The 27,610-nt window shown below is 40.6% G+C and overlaps 1 protein-coding gene across 1 annotated transcript; it reads left to right on the top strand.

Annotated features, from left to right (window-relative positions):
* The first annotated feature begins 958 nt into the window (after positions 1-958).
* Positions 959-27,610, top strand: LOC143300799 (protein unc-93 homolog A-like). Its single transcript, XM_076614728.1, has 10 exons — positions 959-982; positions 1,355-1,936; positions 3,063-3,227; positions 9,444-9,610; positions 10,632-10,897; positions 16,248-16,393; positions 21,260-21,493; positions 24,677-24,812; positions 25,258-25,389; positions 27,393-27,610. Exons 1-10 carry the CDS (start codon positions 959-961, stop codon positions 27,608-27,610), a joined length of 2,070 nt encoding a protein of 689 aa, XP_076470843.1.

Below are 27,610 nucleotides of genomic sequence, written 5' to 3'. Positions count from 1 at the left end.
TTCAAAATGGCCTTTGGATGTGACGAAGCATAGTCCTTTGTCTGTCTCCTCCCACCCTCTACCGTCTTTCTGTAGTGTGTGTTCTTGTGGGTCGGTGTTTACTCTGTGTGTGTGTGTGTGTGTGTATGGCATATTTTACGTCTTTTTACAGCGATTACTCATATCTGCAATTTGCAATATTGCATTGGTGTATACGGATTGTCTTCATTGTCCTCGTGTGCTCTTGTGTGGTATAACGTATGATCGCCAGACGCTGCGCCAACGACTACTGGCTGAACATCTGTCAGAATATCAAACTTTCCGCTGACTGCGGCAATATCCGTGGCATGCACGATGGTATATAAAAAAATTTTTAAATTTTTAAAAAAGCTTTCGCGGCTTGCGTAATCAAGATCGCGCCACTGAAGTCAGTTTCCGGCAACATAACAATCCGGAGCAAGCAGGTAGAGAGATGGGCGGAACACTGCCAGGAGCTCTATTCAAGAGAAAACATTGTCGCAGACGCAGCAGTGGAGGGCACCGGCAACCTCCCTGTCATGGAAGAACTCGACATCCCGCTATCTGAAGAGGAACTCGGCAAGGCCATCGACTCCCTCGCCTGTGGCAAAGCTCCAGAAAAAGATGGCATCCCACCTGCAGTCATCAAGGCTGGAAAAAAGACCGTACTATTCCACCACCTGCACCAGCTGCTACTGCAGTGCTGGGAAGAAGGGACTGTGCCCCAGGAGATGCGTCACGCCAGCATCATCACTCTGTACAAGAACAAGGGTGATCACAGCGATTGCAACAACTACCGTGGAATCTCCCTCCTCAGTATCGCTGGGAAAACCTTTGCCCGTGTAGTCCTGAGCAGACTGCAGTTACTTGCTGAACGCATATACCCTGAGGCACAGTGCGGATTCAGAGCTGGAAGATCAACAATCGACATGGTCTTCTCCTTGCATCAGCAGCAGGAGAAATGACGGGAGCAGAGACGGCCACTGTACGTCGCATTCATCGACCTCACCAAGGCATTTGACCTGGTCAGCAGAAAAGGCCTCTTCACACTGCTACAGAAGATTGGATGTCTCCCCAGGCTCCTGAAGATGATCACGTCTTTTCATGAAGACATGCAGGGCACCGTTCAGCACGGTGGATCTTCCATTCCCAATCTAGAGCTGGGTGAAGCAAAGCTGTGTGCTGGCCCCAACACTCTTCGGTATCTTCTTCTCGCTGCTGCTGTCCTATTCCTTCAGCCAGTCGGAGGACGGAGTGTATCTCCACACCAGAAGCGATGGCAGTCTCTCCAACCTGGCCCGCCTTCGCGCTAAAACCAAAGTGCGACAGGTTCTCATACGCGAGGTGCTTTTCGCAGATGACGCAGCTCGGACAACTCACTCTCAGTAGGCATTCCAGCGACTCATCAACCACTTCGCCCAAGCATGCAGAGAGTTTGGCTTGCCTAAAGAAGACAAACATCATTGGCCAGGACGTGAGCAGCTCCCCAAGCATCTCCAATGGTGACTTCACACTCGAGGTCGTCGAGGACTTCACTTACCGCAGCTCCACCATCTCGAGTAACCTCTCCCTGGATGCCGAACTCAACAAGCGGACTAGCAAAGCAGCTACAGCCATGGCCCGCCTGGCAAAGAGGGTTTGGAACAATCCCATGCTGACCATCAGCACCAAGATGCAGGTGTACCAAGCCTGTGTGCTCAGCACTCTGCTCTATGGCAGCGAGACGTGGAATCTCTACTCTCGCCAAGAACGCAGACTCAGCTCCTTTCACCTGTGCAACCTCAGGAGAATTCTGGCCATCACGTGGCAAGACCGTGTACCAAACAAGAAAGTCCTTGACCAGGCAGGCATCTCCAGCATGTTTGCACCCCAGACCTGGCGCAGTATGCGGTGGCTCGGCCAATGGATGACGGGTGAATTCCCAAGGACATCCTTTATGGCAAGCTCGCCACTGGTTCCAGACCTGCAGGAAGACCTGCTCTACGCTACAGGGAAGTCTGCAAATGAGACATGAGGGCAGGCGACATCGACCCAGCAGGTTGGGAGGTGGTGGCTGAAGACCGTAACAGCTGGAGAAGGACCGTAAAGGAGCGAGGAGAAGAGAGAACAGCACTGGGAACAGGGGAGAGAGCGCAGACGGCAGACGGCAGAATCCGTACCCTCTGAGCCAGGCGCGATTTTCACCTGCGACAACTGCAACAGAACCTGCCGATCCGGAATCGGAATGTACTGCCACAGCAGGCGCTGCAACTCAACAACTTGACCGAACTAGGCGCAGAGTTCCATTGTCTCACGAGACAGACGGACGCCAACAACATGTATTGTTTCATGTAATGCACTTAGAGCACACTATATCGGGAGTTTGCATCATATGAGGTCAGTATTACACACACACACACACACACACACACACACACACACACACACACACACACACAAGTGGAGAGAGAGTAAGAAAGAGGAAGGGAAGGAATAAGAAAGAGCTTACTCGTCTGTATGTGTGTAGAAATAGACCCTTGGGTACATTTGAAGTTATTCATCATAATTTCTTTCTGCATGTCACAGGACCATGACAAAACACTGTATTTTGTGCGTGGCAATACACGTGCTTGCGTGTGCTCGCGAGTGTGTGTATATGTGTGTGTTTTCTGTCTGTCTGTCTGTGAGTGTGTCTATGTGTCTGCGTCTGTCTTTTTTTCCACCTCAGTTCCAAACAAGTCATAAAGCACCTCTTCTCTCTCCCCCTTTAGCTATTGCCGTTGCTTCTCATAATCAGTGTACACATTATTATACAAAATACAGTATCTGTGATAGAATGATAATCATAACGAGAGAGAGAGAGAGAGAGAGTATGTGTTTGTTCGTTTGTGTGTGCTAAAATAAGCCCATAGATATGTTTCATGTTATTTGTATTTACATTTTTGTCTCCGACATTACACATACATTTCTTTCTGCATATCACACAACCATGACAAAACACCGTATCTTGTGTGTGCCAGAACGTGCGCGTGTATATGTGTGTATGTGTCTGTATGTTTGTGCGTGTGTTGTCTGACCATGCACAGTCCCACACCGTGGAATTTCCGTCGGGGTCTCCTGCCACTGACCCCGTGAATGAAGATCAGATCGGAAATCGTACTGGTCCCCTGAAAGAAGATCGGACTGTCTGCAACAATGCGGCGCAGCCCACGACGTCGGCTGCGAAATGTGTGGAACCCCAGAGAGTGGATGTAGTGATCCAAAGTCCAGACAGAGGGGAAGTCGACAACACTGCTGGTGCAGTAATGACTACGTTCGCAGTGCGTTAGTGTGTGAAGTAGGGAGAAAGGGGGATAAAAAATGAGAAAGAGAGAGAGAGAAAGAGTGAAGTATCAGAATCAGAATCAGAATTTTATTCAGTAAGGCCAAAGCCCCATTTGAAGGGGTTGTGAACTATAATAAGTACACCATATTTTGCAACAAAAAGAAATCGCAAAATATAAATATATGCAAATCTTATCTCCCATATGCACACACACTCGAGTTTTGAGGAAATTTCAAAAAACAACAACAACGACAACAACAAAAAGACAAAGAAAACAACAACCGACATACGCACACACACACACACACACTATACATACATACATACATATATATCTATGCCCACATACATATAAGTATACACCTAAACTCGCGTACCTGTATACAAGAACACATATACACTAAAATAATCACAACCATTGGTACACAAATGCATGCACATGCGCACATAAACATACATATATGTATTCAAGATACAGCAATTTCTCTTATTTTGAATGCTTTGTATAAGTAATTAGCAAAATTTCGAATTGTGTGTTCATTTCTAGCAGCCAAAAGATGATTAAGTCGAAAATCAGAAGGATTTCTATAATATTTAGGATGTATGAACTGGTGTCTCAAATCCTCAAAAGCAGGACAACCAAATACGAAATGGACTTCATCGTCAGTTGCATTCATGCACATTGGACATTTCATTGTATTTACAGTATATTTCTGATAATGAAGACGATGCACAGCTAGGGCAGAAGTACCAAAACGAAATCTTGTGAGAGCGTATCTAATAAATCTATTTATATCCATTATCAAGTAAGGCTCTAACTCGTGAGATGACTTAAATTTTATATATTCCTAAAACCTATCACTATTGTTAACATGGAAATTCTAATTCTGCCATCTACAGTCGACAAGTCTTTGTTTCAATATTTTCAAAAAAGAACTTATACAGCCCACACCTTGGTTCTCCCATACATACATGAAACCTTAAGTATACAATGTATTACGAACCATTGAAACCCAATTGTTTCTTCCTTTATTTGCTAAACTCAACAATATGTTATATGCCTTAAAAGGTAATCTCTGTTCGCCCATTCTTGTCAACTTTAACCAGTATCTAATGCAACAAATAGAAGAATTCACAATCAAAGGGAATCTATCTAGATCACCATAAACTAAATCATTTGGTGTTCTCGCACTCACACCGAGATATTTTTTTAATACAAACAAGTGAACACTCTCTACCACTGATGCGGCATTTTCCAGACCCCATATTTCTGCGCCATACATTAGGATAGTTTGGATCTGCGCATCAAATAGCTTCAAAAGTAATTTGATTGAGTTATTGTTAAGTTTGTACAATTTACACAAAATGCTGAATGCAGCCCGTTTTCCTCTACTTGCTATATCATTACATGCATGACTAAAACTTAATTTCGTAGAAAATAATATCCCCAGATATTGGTAAGAATTAACAGATATCTCAGATTTATCATAGAACCATTTCACTGAAGCAGCTAGAAATCCACCTTTTCTAAACACTATAATACTACTTTTATCCATGTTAACTTTTAGCTGTAACTGGCTTGCAGCTTTACAAAGGTTATTTAACTGCGTCTGGAAACCAGTCACAGTTTCTGATAACAAAATTATATCGTCTGCAAACAAAAGAATAAACAATTGAACCATCTCTATACTAATATTTGCACCATGTCTGCCATTATCAATTATCTCTCAAGCAAGTTCATTTATAAATAATGTAAAGAGAATGGGACTACAAACATCTCCCTGTTTTACACCATTCGTACAACTAATATATCCAGTATACTGGGTGCCGCATCGAACTTTAGCTTTCACAGTGTCATACATACTTTTAACACATCAAAATAGTTTACCTTTGATACCATTTTTTAACAAAACAGGCCACAGAAGTTTTCTTGATATGGAGTCAAATGCTTTTTCAAAATCAATGAATGCAACTTATAATTTTCTATCAAAAGCAAATTGTTTTTGAATGAATGCAAGTAAGGTGAACATGTGATCAACTGTCGAATAATTCTTTTTAAAGCCAGCCTGGAATTCTCCTGTGATGTTTTTCATATTAACCCATTCTTGCAGTCTTGCGTTTATGACAGAGCTTAACAATTTACTACTAACGTCTGACAAGGAAATGCCTCTATAATTATTAGGTTCATTTATGTTACCTTTCTTAAACAAGGGGAGAATGATAGATTCTTTCCAGTTTTCAGGATACTTGCCTGTGTCAAATAGTTTGTTGAAATATCTAACAAGAAAGTCAATTACATCGTCTTTAGCATTAACAAACAATTCGCCAATAATGCCATCAGGACCTACTGCCTTACCACACTTTAAATTCTTAATTGAAATTAACACTTCTTCTTTTGAAATAGGTCTATTTAAAATATAGTTATTTTCTTCTTCATTGTCATAATCATTGACATCAGTTGTATCATTATTTAAACATGAAGTTTCACATTCACCAGATTCGTTTTCAAGAACATTCTTAAAGTGAACAAACCAATCATGGACGTTAATATTATTCGACTGATAAACCTTTTTGTTTGAAATGTTGTGCATGTTTCGCCAGAAATCTCTTTGGTCATCAACAGATAAAAATCAGCTTATCCAAAATAACTTGGTTATATTCTTTTCTTTTTCTCTGCAATAGATGTTTATATTCTCTTCTAGCTTTACAAAAGTTTACATTATCTTCGTTCTTTGATGATTTTTTTAGACAATCTGAATAATCTTCTGACATTTTGTCTAAACATTTTACATTCTACATCATACCATTCATTCAACCTTTTCTTGTCGATATTGATTCTCTTTTTCATACAGTCAGCTTGTTGTGTTATACAACTATTAAATACATGTAGTGCTTGGCCAATATCAACATCTATCAAACTAACAGCACAGTTCAGGGTTTCCTTTGTATCTACAGACTGCATATTGTTACAGTATTGTTGTGCATGTTCAGGATTCCAAATAATTTTTTTCTATAAACGAAAGATCATTTTGTAATGAATGATCACAAGAAACCACATTTTTCGAATAAAAGTACAATTCAAGAGGTTGATGATCAGATTCAAACCTTTCTGCTACAGACAATCGACAACAATCCTGTATTGTGGTGAATAGACACTCAGAAGCCAAAAAATAATCATTTACGCTGTTGCCTGAATCTGAAACGTATGTGTAGTTTCCTTGGAGGTCACCATTACATACGCCGTTTAGTATATATAGAGAGTGAAGTAGAAAGAGAGAGAGAGAGAGAGCAGGATGGATGGACGGTTCATTGTTAAGACCATTGTTTCTCATGAACAGGATACACATTACGCAACAATGCAGTGTCTGCGTTCGAGTGATAATCATAATGAGCTCAGTAAATAATGAAGTCGTAGCTAATTGCTTTTGAAATGCAATAAGTTAGTGTGTCAGACCATGAAAGAGTATATGTTTGTGCATTTGTGTTATTTCTGTATACCTACCTACATATCACAGATTGACATAAGTTTACATTTGGGCCAACAGCAAAGTGAGAGCTGTATTATCAATGGTTTCTCCAGTCAATGGGAAATCATTTACAGCTTAGTCTTTTGTGAAGGACTATGGCTCTGAAAGTAGGAGGCAGCTTGTCCCTCGAAGCTGAGATCAATGTCAGAACTTGGGAGCTTACCAACATCATGGGAAAGCTCACCAAGAGAGTCTGGTAGATCCACAATCTAACAGAAAAAAACTGAAAGTCCATCGGTCAGCGCCCTCCTGGTCAGGAGCGAGTCGCGGACTGCCTACTCCAGACAAGAGAAGAACTGAATTCCTTCCATATAAAATGCCTTAGACGTATCCTATCCCAGGGACATCATGAAAAGACATGGTTCCGAACATTTAGTCACTGAGCAGGCCCTCAAGCTTGATGCCAGTCCTCAATATGAAATCCCAGATAGCTTGCTCGATGCTCATGTCCAGTGAATGGAGAAGAAACCACTTCGGATCTATGATCAGCTTGAGAGAATGTCGGAGCTATCGAAGTCCGTGTCTCTACTACAGAGATATATCGGGTGTCCCCCCAAAAGTGAACCGCTTTTTGACAAGTATTTTCTCAGTGATAGAGAAACCGAATTCATTGAAAATGTTCACACAGTAACCTGTGGATATCATCAACAAGTCTGCAAAATATCTAAAAGTTCGGACGCAAATTATGCGAGTATTATCAAATTCAAAACAGCATGTCAAAAATCCAGTATCAGAGGAAAACTCACTTATTTCAGTTTATGCACAATGTGGCCTCCATCTTCCTCCACGACTAAGAAATGCTTTTACGTATTTCTTCCACCGATATCTCTTCCCATGACATAATCATCCTGTCATTTAACGCCTGCTCGGTCAATTTGTCTCTCACTCCCCGGTAAACTTTGTCCTTCAGAGAGTCCCATATGGCATAATCCATTGGGTTACAGTCAGGACTTTGTGGAGGCCATTCATCCTTCTTGATGAATTCTGGTGCAGCCTCCTCCAGATGGGCCTGGGTTACCCTACTTGTGTGTGAAGGAGCCCCATCTTGCTGAAATACGTAATTGTTTCTAGGATAAAGACGCCTACAATCCGGGAGAAGATTGTCATCCAATAACTGAATGTAGCTTTCACTATTAACCTTGCCTCTATCAGTGTTAATAAAATGAATGTTTGTTTTTCCTTTCCAGGATACTCCAGCTGAAACCATTATCTTTTTTGAAAATCTAGAAGTCTCATGATAGAGGCGAGATGGCTGAATTTCTCATTTCCGTTTCCCATAAACGCGATCGTTTTGGCGATTTTTAGCAGTCTCTAACGTAAAGTCTTTCTCGTCTGTGAAAATCATCCTTTTCACATCAGTGGCCGAGTAGCGGTCATTCAACTTACGGCAGCGAGTTTTTCTTTTCCCTCTAACATTTTGGTCCCTCCTTGATACCCGTATCTTCTTGAAGGGCTTCAGCTGCAGTTCTTTCGCCATTCTTTGCACAGAAGACTTGCTCACTTGTCAATCGCTTGCAACTTGTCTAAAGGATTTGTGGGTCCCTGGGTTCTCCTCCTGGGATTGAATCAATTCCTCAAAACGGTCCTTGTTCTCCTCTGAACATGCAGTCTTGGGTCTCCCACTACCAATTTTACGTGCTACTGACCCTGTAGTGCGTATTTTAGCGATAAGTCTATTTACAGTGACATGACTCCACTCCTTGCCTGGAAATTCCTTTACGATCCTTCTTCCACCTCAGCCTTTCTCCTTGAAACAGTTTTCAATGGTAATCTTATCCCTTTCACTCAAAGGCATGGTTGGTCCTTCCAAACTGAAAGTTGGACAGAACTGATTTTGGATACAGACGACAATTAAAAAAAAAAATCAATAGACTTGACATCCAGGCAGGCTATTTTTAGACTGACACTGATTGACAGATGCCAACACCTGGCAGCTGGCATGAACATGATGAAGGTCACATTGCACAGCTCTGATGTTGGATTTTTTTACATGCTGTTTTGAATTTGACAATACTCCCATAATTTGCGTCCAAACTTTCAGATATTTTGCAGACTTGTTGATGATACCGTAACTGTGTGAAAATTTTCGGTGAATTTGGTTTCTCCATCACTGAGAAAATACTTGTCAAAAAGCGCTTCAATTTTTGGGGACACCCGATATATGCAAGAGATTTTATCACTGCTTCCAATTACGCAGGCAAACGGGAAAATATCGTGGGGGACGATGCTCGCAGAATGACAGAGGGAATCGAGCGAGCCGAGCAGGAGTGAATCGCATGGCTGGTCGACATAAAAGACGGCGAAAGAAACCTCGCTGACTCAGGTCTGTGAACTTTCTGATGCGAGGTGTGTAAAAGAGAATGCCGCTCCTTAACTGAACCGTTGAGCCAACGCAGACGTTGTTCATGCTCCACCAAAGGATGCCGCCATTGTCTTGTGAGACGGACAGAGGCTGTCACAAAATGGTTCACGTGGTAGCCCATGTCTGCTTGTTTAATCGACCAAGTGAGGTTTTATTTAAAAACAACAGGGAAACAAAGTCACGGTCCTCGATCTCAGTTTATATATATATATATATATATATATATATATATATATATATCCTCTCACTGCAGATTTTAAAGAACACGTTGGTGTTGAGCATCGGGTTCTTGTTCCTGTTCACGGCCTTCCAGTCCTGGGCCAACCTGCAGACATCCGTCAACATCGAGGGCGGTGTGGGCGCCTACAGTCTGTTCGCTGTCTACGCTTCTCTCACCGTCTCCTGCGTCTTCCTGCCCAAGTGAGACATCTGTGTTCACCTCTGAAACGTTTTTCTCATACCAGTTAATACCCAGCTCATTCTCAACGCATCTGTTTCGAGCTTCTTATGGCATGTGGTAGCCTTGAAACATTGATTTTACACACCGTGAAGATTGTAAAGAGCTTCATGTCCCCAGTACAGCTCGATAAAAGGACACGATGACAAAGTCCGTCGCCTTTATCCTTCTTCCCTGGCTAGCCACATCATTTTCTACACTCTGACTAGACAGTCACATCTGAGCTTTGTGCTGCTGACTTCCTTAAAATTTGAGATCCGAATCAAGGTCTGGTCCGTTTAAGAGAAAAGCAGGCCTTGGAATTAGATATTGTTCTTGCATTGTTCACATTGAATGTAATTGGTTTCCCATCCTTTCCTGCCAATGTCTCCAAATAATACGACTGCCATTTATTATTTAAACATAATCAAGCAAACAGATACTCGTTCTGTTGTTCTTTCATTTCCTTTTGGTAGTTTCATTTATGAATTACATCCAGTGAGAACATCGCTTGAACTAATTAGAAACTTTCCGTTCGTACTCGAAGGCACACAGGCAGTGGCCAGGCACATTGCACAAAGAGAGTTAAGCTATAAGTGGCATTCTACTCCATGAGTGGGCGTCACCTCAGAATCATGGTTTGTTTAATTAGTCAAAGCCCAACAGCGGGGTCGGAAGGGAAAGTGGCGGTGTCAAGAAGTGACAGGAAAAAGGCAGAGGGAAAGCGAAATGGGTGAGGGTAGGGGTGGGGAACCGCCGAGTAGCTTACTGGAGAAAAGTTAGTATATCACTGCATGTAGTGCATATTTGCGTACCACGCACATACACACATATATTTGGCAACATGCTCCTCAAGCATCAATTGCAGGGGAAGTGTGTCTGTGCTGAAATGAAACAAATTATCACAATAATAATGCGCGCGCGCGCACACACACACACACACTGTACACATAGTAACAAAAGAGAGACGGGACAACCACTCACTAACTCAACACAATGACCCAGGTTTATGATCGTCCGTATGGGCTGCAAGTGGACCATCCCGTTCTGTATGGTCTGCTATGCCACGTACATGGCCGCCAACTTCTATCCTGTCATGTGGCTGATGACCTTGACCGGCGCCATTCTGGGTCTGGGGTCGGCGCCCATGTGGTCGGCCAAGTGCGCCTACCTGACCCAGCTGGGCGTGTGGTACTCCAGTCTGACCGAACTGTCCGACGTCGTCGTCATCAATAAGTTCTTTGGCTTCTTCTTCATGGTCTTCCAGACTAGTGAGTGTTGTTATTATCGCTAAATACTTATACAGGTAGGTCCGGCCGCTATGTAGTGTTGTGTAACTATAGCTGACGAATCGTATTTTTATTACTGTTCACTTGCTCAAGCAGACGCGATACTGCATTCATAGAGCTGAAAGATATATTCAGAAAATAAAACCACCTTTGTCCGTTCCCGTGTTTCTCATTTTTTTGACTCACTTGTGTAAACAAAGTGAGTCTATGTTTTAACCTGGTGTTCGGTTGTCTGTGTGTGTGTGTGTGTCCGTGGTAAACTTTAACATTGACATTTTCTATGCAAATACTTTGTCAGTTGACACCAAATTAGGCATAAAAATAGGAAAAATTCAGTTCTTTCCAGTCATCCAGTTTAAAACAATATTGCACCTCTGGGATGGGCACAAAAAAAAAAAAAAAAAAAAAGAAGCCTAAATATGTGCAAACTGCATTTACTGTTATATTTATATTTTTTGTATTCTGTAAACTTGGCACTTTGATCTGATATTCTAACACAACAACAAGAGCAGTCATTATTATCATTTTTTGTTCAAACAGGAACTTCTTTTGCTAAGCGTGGAAGTTTTATTTATTTTGCAAACGTTTTGGTGCAGATAGTAAAAAAGGGAAATTACTCTGTAATTAATGCTAGGGGACTTAATTTGCTTTAAACTGATCTTTCTCATCTTAAACATTACATTTTGAAGTTATACTCAATATATAAAAAGCTTTTGTGTTTTACTCTCAGTGTACAGGGCTTTCACTATGTTCAATCGCACAACTGGTCTTTTTCGGAAAATACTAAAATCAATACGACGAGTGGACTTTACAGATCTTTTGGCTGAGCCCTGAAGGCCATGGGCAAAAATCAATTGCGTACACATATTTATACACATTCAAAGCGCATGCTCATATTCTTCATGAACGCGAACGACGCCATTTTGTTTCAAGTTGTTGACCTGCCCATTCAGCCCTATATTCAATCGACAGTACACGATAACATGTGATGGAAAGTTGGAGAAGGAGACCGTTAAATATTTATTCAGAGAAAGATTTGTGAACGCCTCATCACTTACTGGATTATGCCCCAAACTGCCATAAAAATATCCACAGAATCAGTCGGAATTCACAGTTAAAAATTGTAAACCATGCGAGTTAATACCCTTGAACCGATCACGATGAAACGCAAAAATTTCCAGTCTTGACTTTTCTCAAAATGAAGTCCTTTTCACTTCTTACGACGTTTAGAAGTACTTGTACTTGGCTCTACATGTTATTAGTTTAACAGAATACAAAATTTTCATATCAACTTTAAAACTATAAAATTAGAATGAACATAAAAGAGAAATTGAATCGGCTGTGCCCTACTACATTCTTGGCGGGTGTAACTGAACTTGTACATCTATCTAGATCTAGTGAAAACGGCTAAATGTTGCAGTGTGATTGCGGTGATAGCCATTAAAAAGAATTTTTTTTATTGCCGTTAAAGATTTTTTGAATGCCCAAGATACACCAGAATAATATGATTTAAACAGCGTTCTCACTGCGAATACCGCAATTGATTTATCGCCCTTTAAAAAAGTATGTTCAAATGTTAAATTTTAGAACGTCAGTTAAGGAGCCACGATAGTGTAATGGATAAGGCAGTTTTTTCTCACCCGAACACGCGGAGTTCGAGTCTGGTTAGGACTTTGTTTTTTTAATTTTTTCTTTTTTCTTTTAACGCGAAGCTTTATAATAACAAATACAGAACACATTTTAACGATTAGATTAAAAAAAATTTTTTTTAAAGTGTATCACAAGTGAGTCTTGAAGGCCTTGCGTCTCTTGTTTGTGTATAAGACTGTGTGAGTGAAACTGAGCGCCCGAAGTGGAGTATCCTTCGCTCTTCAAAACAGCGCGGTAAATAAGTTTGCCGACGTCTGCTTCTGGTCTGAGAGGGTTGGTGACAAATATTGGTTACGGACAAAGCTCCTTACAACCAATCGACTTAAGAGACCTATCAAATAAAAGACCACGTTCTCTACTTTTACGTGGGCTAAGTTTCCAGTTGATATATTTTACTCAATTTATTAATTAAAAAAAACACAAAAAAAAGGAGCGGGGAGGGAGGGATGGAAACCAACTTGACATTACTTATTTTAGTAAGTATTTGAATAATAGGTTTCATAATTTTTGTTAATATCATCGTTTTCAGTTGTGAAACAATTTTCTTTCCGACAATGAAAGAGAGCCAAGAACTCCGTCAAAATAGCAGACGAATTTTTCAGTGTGAAGTTCAGTTGGTCTTGTTCAACTTTGTGATCGCATGATCGCACAAGATACTCTATTTTCTTACTTCTCTTTTATTTCACACACACGCGCGCGCGCACAAACACACACACACACACTCACACACACACACACACACACACACATATATATATATATATATACAGAGGGAGATTATACATCACACACACACACACACACATATATATATATATATATGTGTGTGTGTGTGTGTGTGTGTGTGTGTGTGTGGAGAGAGAGAGAAGAAAACCTAAGCAAAATAACACTACCAGGGGTACATTTGATGCAGTACTGTAAGACTGTTGTTTCCTTTCAACCTTATTATACTTCAGCACTGATACGGAGCATGCATTAGTTCAGCTAGCTGGATGTCTGTACTTTAGAACTGTTACGATCAGTTGTGCTGATTAATAGTTAAGAATGATGTATTATCAAGAAAACAGTTACATAAAGTGATGCATACATATTGATTTTGAAACACACACACACACACACACACACACACACACACACACACACACACATCCTGAAAATATGTAAAAGGAGAATCATTTTTAGCATTAATGGAGCACATTATCCCCGATCGTCATAAATAAAGCTTTTTTTCATATAATCTTATCAAATGCTGTCATTTATCAAGATTTATTATTAACATTCGCTGTCTTGTAAGTCTACAGTCTTTCCTGAACCTGAGAATATCCTAAATGTTTATGTAGAGGCAATAGGTTTTTAGTTTTAGTCATTTTAGTAACGCTACCATCAAAACTGCAGGATCGGACATGCAGAGCAAAAGCATTTTCCTCAGAATTTATGACACTGGCATACAGCCAATAACATTAACAGCCAACTAAAAAACCTTAGGTCTTCTGCGTACTATATAGATCCCATATGAAGAGTTTTGACTATGAGAATGCATTAGTGACAATTCTACACGAGTTCTAAAATGCCATTTTGTGAGATTGGCTAAAATCGCGGAATTTTTTGAAAATTCAAAACTATATATCTCAAAACCAGTTTGAGATATGGCTTTGAAATTTGGTGTGGCTTCATACTTTAATACATTCTTTCATTCTTGCAAATATGAGGCTTCTGCTATGAATATGAAAATTTGGCCGGACCTGCCTTGCCAATGTTCGGTTAAAGTCCACACTATTGTGTGACAGTCGTGTCCGACTGTGACCATCAGAACAGCAGTGGAGACAACTGCTGTGCCGACTAGTTAACTGGGCTAGAATTTGTTTATAGGGGAAGAGTGCCTTGCCCAAGATACATTCCCACTCTTTCGGATAAGAGGGTTTTAGGACAGTCGGTGTTGGGGATGGTCCCCAAAGTCAACTAGCCCCCCAAGGCTGCAGCAGTAAGAACCAAAGCAATCTTGCCTACTAGTTTGAGAGGGAGAGTCATTGTACTTCACGAAAGGCTTTAACAAATTTCCATTTCAGTAGAGAACCCATTGATCTTAACAGCTCTCACTTCGCTGTTGGTCCAACTACGAGGGTCATTCAATAAATAAGGTGAATTTTTCGGTATAAGGACTTCTAATACAGATAGAAGCTTACTTTTTTTTTCTTTTTTTTGTTTTACTTCTTTTTCACATAGATTTAATTTGTTTTGCAGATTAAAAAAAACTTTGAGAGTTTTGGCGATTAACAAAGATGGCCGACCAAGAAGCATGCTCCAGGATTGAACAGCGGTCAGTTATCAAGTTTTTGGTTGCTGAAGGGTGCAAACCAGTTGAAATTCATAGGAGAATGTCAACTGTGTATGGTGCCACATGTTTCAGCCGAAAACAAATGTCTACAAGTGGGCTAAATTGTTTAAAGAAGGACGGAGCAGTGTTGAGGATGAAGACAGGCGTGGAAGGCCTACAGAAGTGAGGTCTCCTGAGGTGATCGAATCAGTCAATGACCTCATTCAGTCTGACAGAAGGGTGACAGTGGATGACATTGCAAGGACTTTGAGCTTATCTGTTGGGACAGCACACAAAATTGTCCATGATGACCTTGGCTACTCGAAGGTCAGCTGCCGGTGGGTGCCAAAGATGCAAGGCCTCACACAGCAGCCCGAACGGTGCAGACCATCAACGAGCTGGGCTGGGAACTGCTCCCTCATTCCCCTTACAGCCCAGACCTTGACCCTTCAGACTTTCACCTGTTTGGTCCCTTGAAAGCGTTCACGAGAGGCACGAAGTTTGAAAGTGACGATGAAGTCAAAAGTGTTGTGAGCGACTGGCTGAGACATCAGTCCAAAGATTTTTACGCTGAGGGAATACGGAAGCTTGTGCACAGATGGGAAAAGTGTGTGACAGTGCTGGGAGACTACGTTGAAAAAAAAGAAAAAGAAAAAAAAAGTAAGCTTCTATCTGTATTAGAAGTCCTTATACCGAAAAATTCACCTTATTTATTGAATGACCCTCGTATTAGCCTACGCCAATCTCTGACATAAGCCGAGCTAGGCGGGCAAAAATTACGAACACTGAGTCACATGATTTGCGCAACAGGCTGCCTACCTGCGTAGAACCGATTGGCTGTTGTCTTTTGGCGCCCATCATTCAGTTTCTGTGTCATTCACTCAGGCTTCATTCACGCGCACGCTCACATATGTATATAAGAGTGGATTGGATTTTACCACGGGGGGCTTGGTAGGGGTGTGTATGAGGCCGCCACTGCGTCGTTTGATGGAATGTGTGGACAGTTGGTGAATAGGGTCAGTTTAATAAGACATATTTATTGCCGTATGCCAACATTCGAAAGTGGTAACTTCTGTTTCACGGGACTACAAACGTTTCTTTCGTTAATGTCAAAACATGTCAAAATGGTGAACAACTGATGTATGTTTTTGTATAGAGCATTTAAAGTATTTGTAACAGGCTGAATATATATGTATATATATTTTATTAAGTGATTTTCAATTTAAAAAAACAATCAAAATGATTTATCAAAGTAACGTATTCTCTCTTGTTCCGTATCCATCCCTCTCTTCTCTTTTTCTCTCACTCCACCCTCTTCCCTGTCTTCACTCATCGTCCATCTATCTTTCCTCTTCACTTTGCGTGCAGGTCAGGTATGGGGAAACCTGATTTCATCCACGATTCTGAAGCATCTACCCAACTCTCGTGAAAAGGAAGACATGATGGTGTGTGGGGCTAACTTTGTGGCCTCAGAGGTGACCAACTACACCCGCTTTGAGCAACCCGCAGAACTGGTGAGGGAATAATAATTGTAGTGCATATACTTTATCTATTTAGGTATACTCTACTTACTTTGACCGCTTCAGCTTTGAGGGACACGTCACGAATAGATCGATTAGGGACTCCGTTTTATGTATTTAGGTAGTTACCACTGCTGTAAAACTTTATTCATTTTGAGTTTTACTTTATACCTTTCATGAAGTATCGGAGCGGTAGAGCCATGGAAAAGATGGGAACAGGTATATGTCTAAGTTCAACAGATACGAACGATCCGATGCGACCAAGACTGTTCTGATGTGCGTTCATATTTAGCTGCACTTTCGAGTGAAAGATCGAGCATCTGCATATAGACACATTTAATTATAATGAGTTTGTTTTGTTTTGTTTAGCGACATAGACATCTTCAAAGTGATCTGTGAGAGACTCGATTCAGTAGGTTATTAATCGATTGGATATTGGTCACTCGCCGATTTTTGTTTTATTATTATGACAACGCTGGTATACCATACTGCCATGTTAACGTTATTGTCGGTGCTCCACTTTTTCTGTTCCCACGAACAGAAAGAACAAGGATGGATAAAGTAACTTCTGTTTGTTCTGAGAGAAAAAAAAGTTTCTTGAAATGCTCACCAAATCAGACACGAAGAACATTACTATCTTTTGTCGTTTTGATAGAGTAAATTTCAATCACAGAAGCATTGTTTAATTTACAAGACCAAATGTAAGTTTTGATAAAAAAAATAAATAAAACAACAACAACAACAACAAAAAGGTTGTTGATGATTGACAACAGTTTATGCGCAGTTTCAGTTCTTATTTTAAGTTTAAGTAAAAAATGAAGTGGTCGAACAAGTAGACTCATACAAATATCTTGGTGTGATAATTGACAATAAGCTGTCTTGGAATGAAAACTCAACTGCACTCATTAAAAAGAGCAACAGTCGCATGTACTGTCTTAGAAAAATGAAATCTTTTAATGTATGCAAGCAGATGCTCCAAATGTTTTACACATCTGTTGTCTGCAGTGTTTTAACATGTGGAGCCGAGTGCTGGGGGGGAAACTTGACCAAACATGACAAAGACAGGTTGAAAAAAGTCATTAGGAAAGCGGGTGGGGTGGTGGGTATAAGACAAGACACCTTTAGCGACGTGCACAATAGAAAACTGACTGACAGACTAATAACAATTTTGACCGACGAAAGACACCCACTACATGATGACATTAATAGCAGAAGGTCAGACATAAGTGGTAGGTTCAGAGCTCCACGCGCAAGAACATCTCGCTACATTAATTCACTCATTCCTACAACCATTCGCGCACACAATCAAAACATCCAATACACTAACTCATGAGTGAACCCTCCCACCCCCCAAGCCCCCTCGACACAGCAACACCTGAACTTCATCAGCAGATGAGTGCATGGGAGCAGACATTATGCGTGCATGTGGGACTGAGCGGGTGAGCACGGGCAAGCATTTCTCTGTGTGTGTGATCGGAAGTGATTTTTAAATATTTTCTTATTTTACTTGGATTTCATATATCTTAATGTACTAATTTTATTGGCGTGACAAATGTTATGTGCATGCATACGTGCCTACATCCATGTGTATGCGTGTGTGAGTCTGTGTGTGTGTGTGTGTGTGTGTGTGTGTGTGTGTGCATTTTACTTATATATACGATTTATTCCCTTGATGTTTTTATTAATGTATGGTTGTACAATACCTTATGGTCTGAACGTGTGTGTGTGTGTGTGTGTGTGTGTGTGTGCGTGCGTGCGTGCGTGCGCGCATGTCATTTTTAGTAATATATATCCTTTTTTTTGTTGGATGTTTTCATTTGTAAATATTGTTGTGCAATACCCTATTGTCTTAACATGAATATGTGCGTGTCCGGAGGCGGGGGGGGGGGGGGGGGGGGGGGGTGGGGGGGGGGGGTGGGGTGTTAGTCTATCGTCAGCTATTGAGAATTCTTATTTGACTAGTTTTAATCTCTTCTTATGTTGCGCATGATGATTTTATGCTAGTGTTTACAACGAGCCTGTGATTGCACAACTTAATTTCCATGTGGATTAATAAAGTGTTTTTGATTGATTGATTATTTTCTTTTCAGTACAGACTGCAAAGAAATATAATGTGTTTAAAAGATTGAAAAGTACGGTGACATACATGTGTATTATTTCATGGAAAATACAGTAATGGGAGTTTCTTTAATGGGATCCAAATTAAATTAAAGCACTAGTCGTGACAAACAATTGTCGGCCTGCGCCCAGAGAAAACTAATTATTCAATGAGAAATCTTTTTAAAAAATGATTCTTTTTTCCATTATTAAAGCATTTGTCTTCACCTCAGTCGGAAATATAACTACTTGCTTATTGTTGATAACTACCAGACTATCAGTAATAACAGATTCTTTCATTACATCTGTGTTTGTAGTCGCTCTACTAGTTCTAATCAACATGACACTGATTTGCTTTGTTGTTGTTGTTGTTTTGATAGACTGTCGTTTGTATTTCATTTGTATAATAAAGGAACGATTTTCACGACACACTGACCAAGTTACACCCACTTCATGTTTTAATCATTTGTAAGCAATATCATTTGAAGAAACAAACATCTACTGCTCCAGTTGGCTGCTTTGCAGGATTGAAAAAAAATATATGATCGCATGTTCGTGTCCAGTTGTCATGAACACGATTTACATTTCAATTACTGAGAATTTTTCTTTGCTTTCAGAAAGTGAATAATTGTGAGCATTATTTCTATAATGTTTCACCTAGTTGTTTTTTTTTTAACTTCATTTGGAAAAACAAAACAAAAACAAAAAAAACAACAAAAAACAAACAAACAAAAAACCCACCCCCAAAACCAGGTACATTTTACTAATTACAGAATTGAAATAATATAAATACACTTTTTAAAAGTGATAAAAACAGGGGTATCTTGTAACTTATTGAAATAAATTGAATACACTTTTCCAAAGTGGTATCTTGCAACTACAAAGAGTTTGATTTGAAAGAACCCCATTTTACTGATCAGTTGGTAATAGACTGGAGTTTAACATTTTTTGGTCCAGGCTGCTGTGCACAGGTCACCCTTTTCTTGGTGCTGGTGTGTGACCATGGAGGAGTCTTGCTACCCCAGAAAGAACTTATCTGTTTTCTTTAGCAACATGGTTATGGAATAGAACATCCAGAGTTAGACCCTTTGACAGGGAAGTTGTTGCCACAGCAATGATGTAAACACTGTCAGAAAGGGTGATGAGCTGGCTACACACTGGCTTCAAATCATTCCAGTGGTGCTTGTATCTCTATCTTTATCACAGTCAGTCATGTCCAACTATGACCGTCAGAACAGTAGAGGAGGCAACTGCTGTCCCAACTATCTGGGCTAGAATTTGATTATAGTGGACAGTGTCTTGCCCAAGTTACATCGCCACTCTCTCAACCAAGAGGACAGCCGGTGTTGGGATGGTTCCCAAAGGACAACTAGCCCCCAAAACTGCAGGGAGTGCTGCACTAAGAGCCAGTGCATTTTTGCCTCCAAGTCTGAGAGTCATAGTCCTTCACCAAAGACTAAACTGTAGATGATTTCCCATTATCTCTGTAAAAGCAGACAATTAGATGCATCTTGTCTGCCATGTCCAACTTAGCAAAAAACTAATCAGACAAGGTGCTGATTTGATTCAAACCGTTTCCGTCATTTCCAAGAGCCATCAGTCCAGCAAACACTGCTCAGATAAATTCCTGTGTATACACTTAGTATTTTTGACTCACTTGTGTAAACAAAGTGAGTCTATGTTTTAACCCGGTGTTCGGTTGTGTGTGTGTGTGTGTGTGTGTGTGTGTGTGTGTGTGTGTGTGTGTGTGTGTGTGTGTGTGTGTGTGTCCGTGGTAAACTTTAACATTGACATTTTCTCTGCAAATACTTTGTCAGTTGACACCAAATTAGGCATAAAAATAGGAAAAATTCAGTTCTTTCCAGTCATCTTGCTTAAAACAATATTGCACCTCTGGGATGGGCACAAAAAAATAAAAAATGAAGCCTAATTATATGCAAACTGCATTTACTGTTATATTTATATTTTTTGTATTCTCTAAACTTGGCACTTTGATCTGATATTCTGACACAACAACAAGAGCAGTCATTATTATCTTTTTTTTGTTCAAACAGGAGCTTCTTTTGCTAAGCATGGAAGTTTTATTTATTTTGCAAACGTTTTGGTGCAGATAGTAAAAAAGGGACATTACTCTGTAATTAATGCTAGGGGACTTAATTTACTTTAAACTGTTCTTTCTCATCTTAAACAACTCACAAGTGAGTCTTGAAGGCCTTGCCTCTCTTGTTTTCATATATAGAATTGCAAACATCGTAAAGTCTGATGAGTTTAGATCTAGAGCGAGTAGATCTGAAGCATGGAACTTTGCAACCACTGAGAGGAGGCAGACATCTGAATGCTCCTTCATGTTGCTGTATCAGAAGTGGACTTAACAGAGTGCTCATCAGGATAACACATGCAGATATATTGCCATTTGCTGTTGCCAATATTCAAACAAAAGAGATCAAAGAAACAAGCAGGAACTTAAGACATATCGGTGCTCACCATTAAAAAAAAAGAAGATTTTGCTGCCCAGCTTGGTCATAGAACCGCAAGAGTCCTCCCAGCGTTTCACTCTTTTCTTTTTCTTTAAAAAAACGAAATGGCATAAACCAGAGAAGTCATGTGAGAGATCCAAGTCAACTTGATTCTTTGTTGTTGTTGTTGTTTTGTTTGTTTTATTTATTATTATTTTTTTTTTTTTAGCAAATGCGCTGTGTTTGTGGGGGAAAAAACGAGGTGCGTATTGTATGATACCCACTTGACTCCTTTGCCGTCCACCAGGTACGCTCCCTGTGCATCATCTACTTCCTGTGCGCCGTGGTCGCCGTAGTGATCGTGAGCGTGCTGCTGGACTCAAGCACACTTGGCAGAGAGATGTCGGAGCGGGAAAAGCAGACCCAACATCTGTTGAAGTCCACCCTGAGACAAAACTCCTCCCCCATCCAGGTCCTCCTCATCCCAATCACCATATACAGCGGGGTTGAGCAGGCCTTCTTTGGGGCCGACTACTCACAGGTAAACTGACGGTGGCAATATGTTAGAGGAGGTTCTTCAGTGTTGCTATAGACTGGGTGGTTGTTAAGGATTTCCTTGTTACGTGTATTTTTGATGTTGTTGTATCCTGGCAAAATAACAACAACTGAGACTCAACACGAAACAAGCGCTTGCACATTTAGTGTTCATGACAAGACCTCTACCCATGTGCATGAGAGAGAGACAGAGAGAGAGAGAGAGAGAGAGAGAGAGAGAGAGAGAGATCAACACAAAACAAGCACTGGCACGATGATGTTCATGACACAACCTCCGCCCATGTGTGTGTGTGTGTGAGTGTGTGTGTGTGTGGGGTGGGGTGGGGGGGTGGGGATGTGTGAGCGTGTGTGTGTGTGTGTGTGTGTGTGTGTGTGTGTGATATCATATTTCAAGGTACACACTTTCTTAACTTTATCAGCGTTAGTTTATTTGTGTTTTTGCACATTTCGAACGATCATTTTTGTACCTGTGTATTGATGATAAACCGTCCTTGGTTAGAATTTATTTCAATCTAATTTTATTTATATAGCGCTTTACCATGAAAGATACGTTGAGTTTTTTTCTGAACAAAGGCAAAACATGTGTGTAAGACATGCATTTAAACACTGAAACGAAAACGTATATGCATAACCTTGCACAGACTTCAACCAACCGTGATTTACACACACACACACACACACACACACACACACACACACGGGCACGCGCATGCATACAGACAAACAAAAAATGACATTTAACAAAACACTCAACATACGTATCAAACATCACAATATTGTGATTGTTCGGATGAGATTACTCCCATAGTTGCTCTTTTGAAAAAAATCTTTGTCATCTGGCATTGTACCTCTGTGTTTTGAACATGTTTTCGTTAAGCCATGTTAAAAGATCACAAACGTGATCCAGACTGAAACACAACTATCCTGTTTCTAATTAATCATTCTTAAGTATTGGAGCGTATTGTGTTGAAACAGATGCTGCAGCATTTGAAATCTCACAACCTCCTAGACCTGTTTCAATCAGCCTATCTAAGTGCCATATTACGGAAACCGCCTTGTTGCGTGTGGTTAATAACCTGGTCGTATGCCTATTTTGTCACTGCTTGACCTGTCGACAGCGTTCGGCACCATAGACCATGGCATTCTCATTAAACGGTTGTGTACCACTTTTGGCTGCTTTGGAACGGTTCTGGATTGGTTTGTCTTGTACTTTACTTATCGCACCAAATCTGTCCTTGTTGGTCTTGAATCCACTCCGTCTGTGTTATAATATGAAGTACCACGCGGTTCAGTCATTGGCCCAATTTTATTTACTATGTACACACAGCCTCTTAGCGCTGTCATTCGTCAGTCAGGTCACTCATACTATTTCTTTGCAGATATTCATAGCTCCACAACTCTACTGTTCCCTCATATTTTCATACTCTTGCCTGTAGTTTGAGAAAGTGTATTGAGGATGTGGCTGAGTGGATGGTTGAGAACAAGTTGAAGATGGATGAGTTTAAAACTGAGCTCATTGCCATTGGCTCAGAATCATATATCAACCAGGTCACTTCTCCCCCATGTCCATCTCTGGCTGTGACATATCATTCTCCCAGTCTGTTTGAATCCTTTGCTTCTACTTAAATGGAAAACTATCCATGGATACACGTATCAAACACTTGTGCCGCATTCTGTTATGTCATTTACGTAGACCGGACAAAATTCGCTCCTTCCTTTCCACTGCTGCTGCCAACGAATTCGCTGTTTCATTTATACTATCTAGATCGACTACTATAACTCTCTCTCCCTGCTCTCCCTGTAAACAAACCAAATAAACGTCAACGCATTCAGAATCATGCAACCCGATTCGTGCTCCGTAACTCCAGGCACGAGAGTGCAACATCACTGCCTAGAACACTTCACTGGCTTTCTTTTACTCTGCTGTAGTGTCTCTGTCACAACAAAATGCTACCGTATCTTTCTGAACTTCTCCGTCTTCACCATCCCTCACGCTCTCTTGACACCTCTCTGCTCGGTTCTGTCTTGAAACCTTTGGTTGAACAGCATTTTTTTTCTTTGGCCCCACTATCTGGAACTCTCATCCTCTGTCCCTGAGAAACAATCGGTGCTTTTCAACTTTCAATAACTTGAAAGAGCATCTTTTTGAATATCACCTCTCTTGATGCCTGCGACAGTGCGAATGTGCTTGTTTCTGTTTTTTTTTTTTCCTGTGCATGGTGTTTAGGTGTTGTGTGGAGGGGAGGGAAGGAGAGAGAGTAATAATTATTTCTGATTATTGTGATCTGACTTGTGCATTATTTGGGTATTGTGATATATGTAATGTGGTGAGCCGGAACAGGTCTGGCATCAATAGGATGAACATATAAACATTCCTAGGAGCTGAAATTAGCAGTGACCACGACCTTCTCATGATGAACATTCAAGCTCGGTTGAGGAAGAACAAGAGAGGGAATAACAGCCGGCCAAATTCAACTCTGAGAAACTGAAAGATCCTGACATCGCTGAAGATTCGCCCCACTTCCTACGCTTGAAAATCTTCTAGCCCTCACAAACAGTTTAAACCAAGTAATGACAGAAAGAGAGTTCCTGGGGGTAAGTCGATGAAGCTACGGATCACAAGTAGTATCCTAGAGATGTTCGACATCAGAAGGAGCATGAAGCAGCCGCCCCCCACCCCCTACCCCCGTCCCCAGAAAAAAAAGATAGGAGAAACACAGTGCTATAAACAAGAAGATCGGTCAAGAAGTGGAGACTGCAAAGGAAAAATGGATTGAACAGGAGTTTGAAAACAGAGAAAAGTGTGTGTGTGTGTGTGTGTGTGTGTGTGTGTGTGCATATTTACATTACCGTTGGTATTTCGTTTTCATTGGAATTACATGCAGATTTACTTTTGTGGTAAGCTGTCATTTTATTGTTAAAATGTATGTGCTTTTTCGTCAATTTTTACGGTGTACAGCGCAACTGAGCATGTTTTACATGGAAAGCCCCCATAGAAATTTGATTATTTCTTCTTCTTCTTCTTCTTCTTCTTCTTCTTAGTAGTAGTAGTACCAGTAGCAGTAGTGTTGTTGTTATTGTTGTTGTTTTTACGTGATAGATGCGAACTCAAATCACACAGCTCAAAACCATATCGCAATCACTTCTGAGAATGCGCTTTCACTTTCAGTCCTACGTGAGCTGTGTTCTGGGGGTAGCGAAGGTAGGCTACGTTTTCACCTGCTTTGGATTGGTGAACGCCCTTTGTTCCTTACTGTTCGGCAGACTGGTGCAGTCCGTTGGTCATGTTCCCGTCTTTGTGCTGGGTGAGTTGTGCGGGACTTCTTCTTCTTCCCTTCCCTCCTTCCTTCACATGGCCCACCCTTTCCCTGGTTTATTTACATGTATTTAATAGCAAAACGACGTTTCTTTACAAAATATGCTGACGTCATTCAATCACAACCGAAACAGTTTTTTTAATAATATATTTCCAAGTATTTTTCAGTACTTTTGGTGGATATGTAACAGATTAAGCTGAACCAAATGATGTAAGGTTCTAGACATGACACAGACTGTTGCTTTGTGATCTCCCCCGTATTGTACCCTACACAGTGACGTAGCAGTCCTTGATTCTCGTCAGCAGGTGTAAAAGAGTGAAGGAAAAAACAACAAATAAACACACACACACACACACACACACAAATCGCGTGGGAGGGATGTTCCAAATAAAAAATGGTGGCATAATTTTTATGGTCTATGTTTCTGTGTCAGCCCTCGTGGTGCATGGCACCTTGTATATCATCCTGTTGCTATGGACACCAGAACAGGGCCACACCAAATCCTTCTACCTGGTGGCTGCTTTCTGGGGGATGGGGGATGCTGTCGTACAGACCCAGATAAATGGTACTTTGTGTGTGTGTGTGGTGTGTGTGTGTGTGTGTGTTTCTGTTGTAATGTGTAAGTTCAGTTTTGTTGCCAGAAATTGGATTAAGTGGCGCATATCGCTGCCGTGGCTGGCGCTGATCTTGGTTCGTGGTATGGACGATGCATGTCCACACCTACAGATTTGGGAAGGACGCTTTTTACTTACGCGTTTTTTAAAGGCATTGCGGTATTGTTTTCTTTTCTTTCTTTTTTTTTCTCAAAATTTTTTCCCCAGAAATTAAGGCTACGTATTTCTTTCCATTGTGCCGATCGATCTCTCATCAGTGTGGTTTAAAGGAATGGCTGATATGAACACCTACACTCTTTTTGACTCACTTGTGTAAACAAAGTGAGTACGTTTTAACCCGGTGTTGGGTTGTCTGTGTGTGTGTGTGTGTGTCCGTGGTAAACTTTAACATTGCCATTTTCTCTGCAAATACTTTGTCAGTTGACACCAAATTGGGCATAAAAATAGGAAAAATTCTGGTCTTTCCAGTCATCTTGTTTAAAACAATATTCCTTCTCTGGGATAGGCACAAAAAATAAAAAAGCCAAATTATATGCAAACTGCATTCACTGTTATATTCATATTTTTTTTATTCTCTAAACTCGGCACTTTGATCTGATATTCTGACACAACAAGAGCAGTCATTATTATCATTCTTTGTTCAAACAGGAATTTATTTTGCTAAGCATGGAAGTTAGATTTATTTTGCAAACGTTTTGGTGCAGACAGTAAAAAAGGGAAATTAATCTGTAATTAATGCTAGGGGACTTAATTTGCTTTAAACTGATCTTTCTCATCTTAAACATTACATTTTGAAATTATACTCAATACATGAAAAGCTTGTGTGTTTTACTCTCAGTGTACAGGGCTTTCACTATGTTCATTCGCCCAAGTGGTCTTTTTCGGAAAATACTAAAATCAATACGGCGAGTGGACTTTATAGATCTATTGGCTGAGCCCTGAAGGTCATGGGCAAAAATTGCGCACACATATTTATACACATTCAAAGCGCGTGCTCATTCTTCGCGAACGCGAACGACGCCATTTTGTTTCAAGTTGTTGACCTGCTCGTTCAATCCTATTATTCAATCGACAGTGGATAACATGTGATGGAAAGTTGGAGAAGGAGACCGTTAAATGTTTATTCTGAGAGAAGGATTTGTGAACGCCTTATCACTTAATGGATTATGCCCCAAACTGCCATAAAAATATCCACAGAATCAATCGGATTCACAGTTAAAAACAAACCATGCGAGTTAATACCCTTGAATTGATGAAACGCAAAAATTTCCAGTCTTGACTTTTCTCAAACTGAAGTCCTTTTCACTTCATACGACGTTTAGAAGTACTTGTACTTGGCTGTACATGTTATTAGTTTAACAAAATACTCAATTTTCGTATCAACTTTAAAAAAAACTATAAAATTAGAATGAACATAAAAGAAATTGAATCGACCGTGTCAACCGGGTGTAACTAAACTTGTACATCTATCTAGATCCAGAGAAGACGGCTAACTGTTGTTGTGCGATTGCGGCGATAGCCACGTCTCCTTTACCGTGGACTTAAAAAGAATTTTTAATTGCCCTTAAAGAATTTTTTAATGCCCAAGATACACCAGAATAATATTTAAACGGCGTTCTCACTGCGAATACCGCAATCGATTTATCGCCCTTTAAAAAAGAATGTTTAAATATTATATTTTTGCACGTCAGTTAAGGAGCCCCGATAGTGTAATGGGTAAGACAGTTTCTTCTCACCCGAACACGCGGGGTTCGAATCTGCTGTTAGGACCTTTTTTCTTTTTCTCTTAACCCGAAGCTTTATAATAACAAATGCAGAACACATTTTAACGATAAGATTTTTTTTAGTGTATCACAGGTGAGTCTTGAAGGCCTTGCCTCTCTTGTTCATTATTGTTTTCACACCTGAACTCAGTGGAGCCAGCAGACACTGCGTGTCCTTTTTCTGTTTCCAGCCGTGTATGGAACGCTGTTCACGGATAACTCAGAGGCCGCCTTTTCCAACTACCGCCTGTGGGAATCCATTGGGTTTGGCTTGATCTACGCCATCCAACACAACACCCGAACCATCAACAAACTGTACATCTGCATTATCTTCCTGTTGACTGGCATGTTAGGTTTCGGCACGGTAGGAGTGATAGAGAAACGTAAATTGTCTCGTCTGTCGAAGTAA

The sequence above is a fragment of the Babylonia areolata genome, chromosome 26 (genome assembly GCF_041734735.1).
Source record: "Babylonia areolata isolate BAREFJ2019XMU chromosome 26, ASM4173473v1, whole genome shotgun sequence".
Taxonomy (NCBI): domain Eukaryota; kingdom Metazoa; phylum Mollusca; class Gastropoda; order Neogastropoda; family Buccinidae; genus Babylonia; species Babylonia areolata.
The sequence above is the reverse complement of the archived record's forward strand: the minus strand, read 5'-3'. Positions and strand labels throughout refer to the sequence as shown.

Excerpts from the sequence above, each read along its gene's own strand:
- LOC143300799 (XM_076614728.1), top strand. The coding sequence starts at position 959 with ATGACGGGAGCAGAGACGGCCACT. Across the intron at positions 9,611-10,631 it reads TCCTGCGTCTTCCTGCCCAA|GTTTATGATCGTCCGTATGG; the intron begins GTGAGACATCTG and ends ACAATGACCCAG. Across the intron at positions 25,390-27,392 it reads CGTACAGACCCAGATAAATG|CCGTGTATGGAACGCTGTTC; the intron begins GTACTTTGTGTG and ends TTCTGTTTCCAG.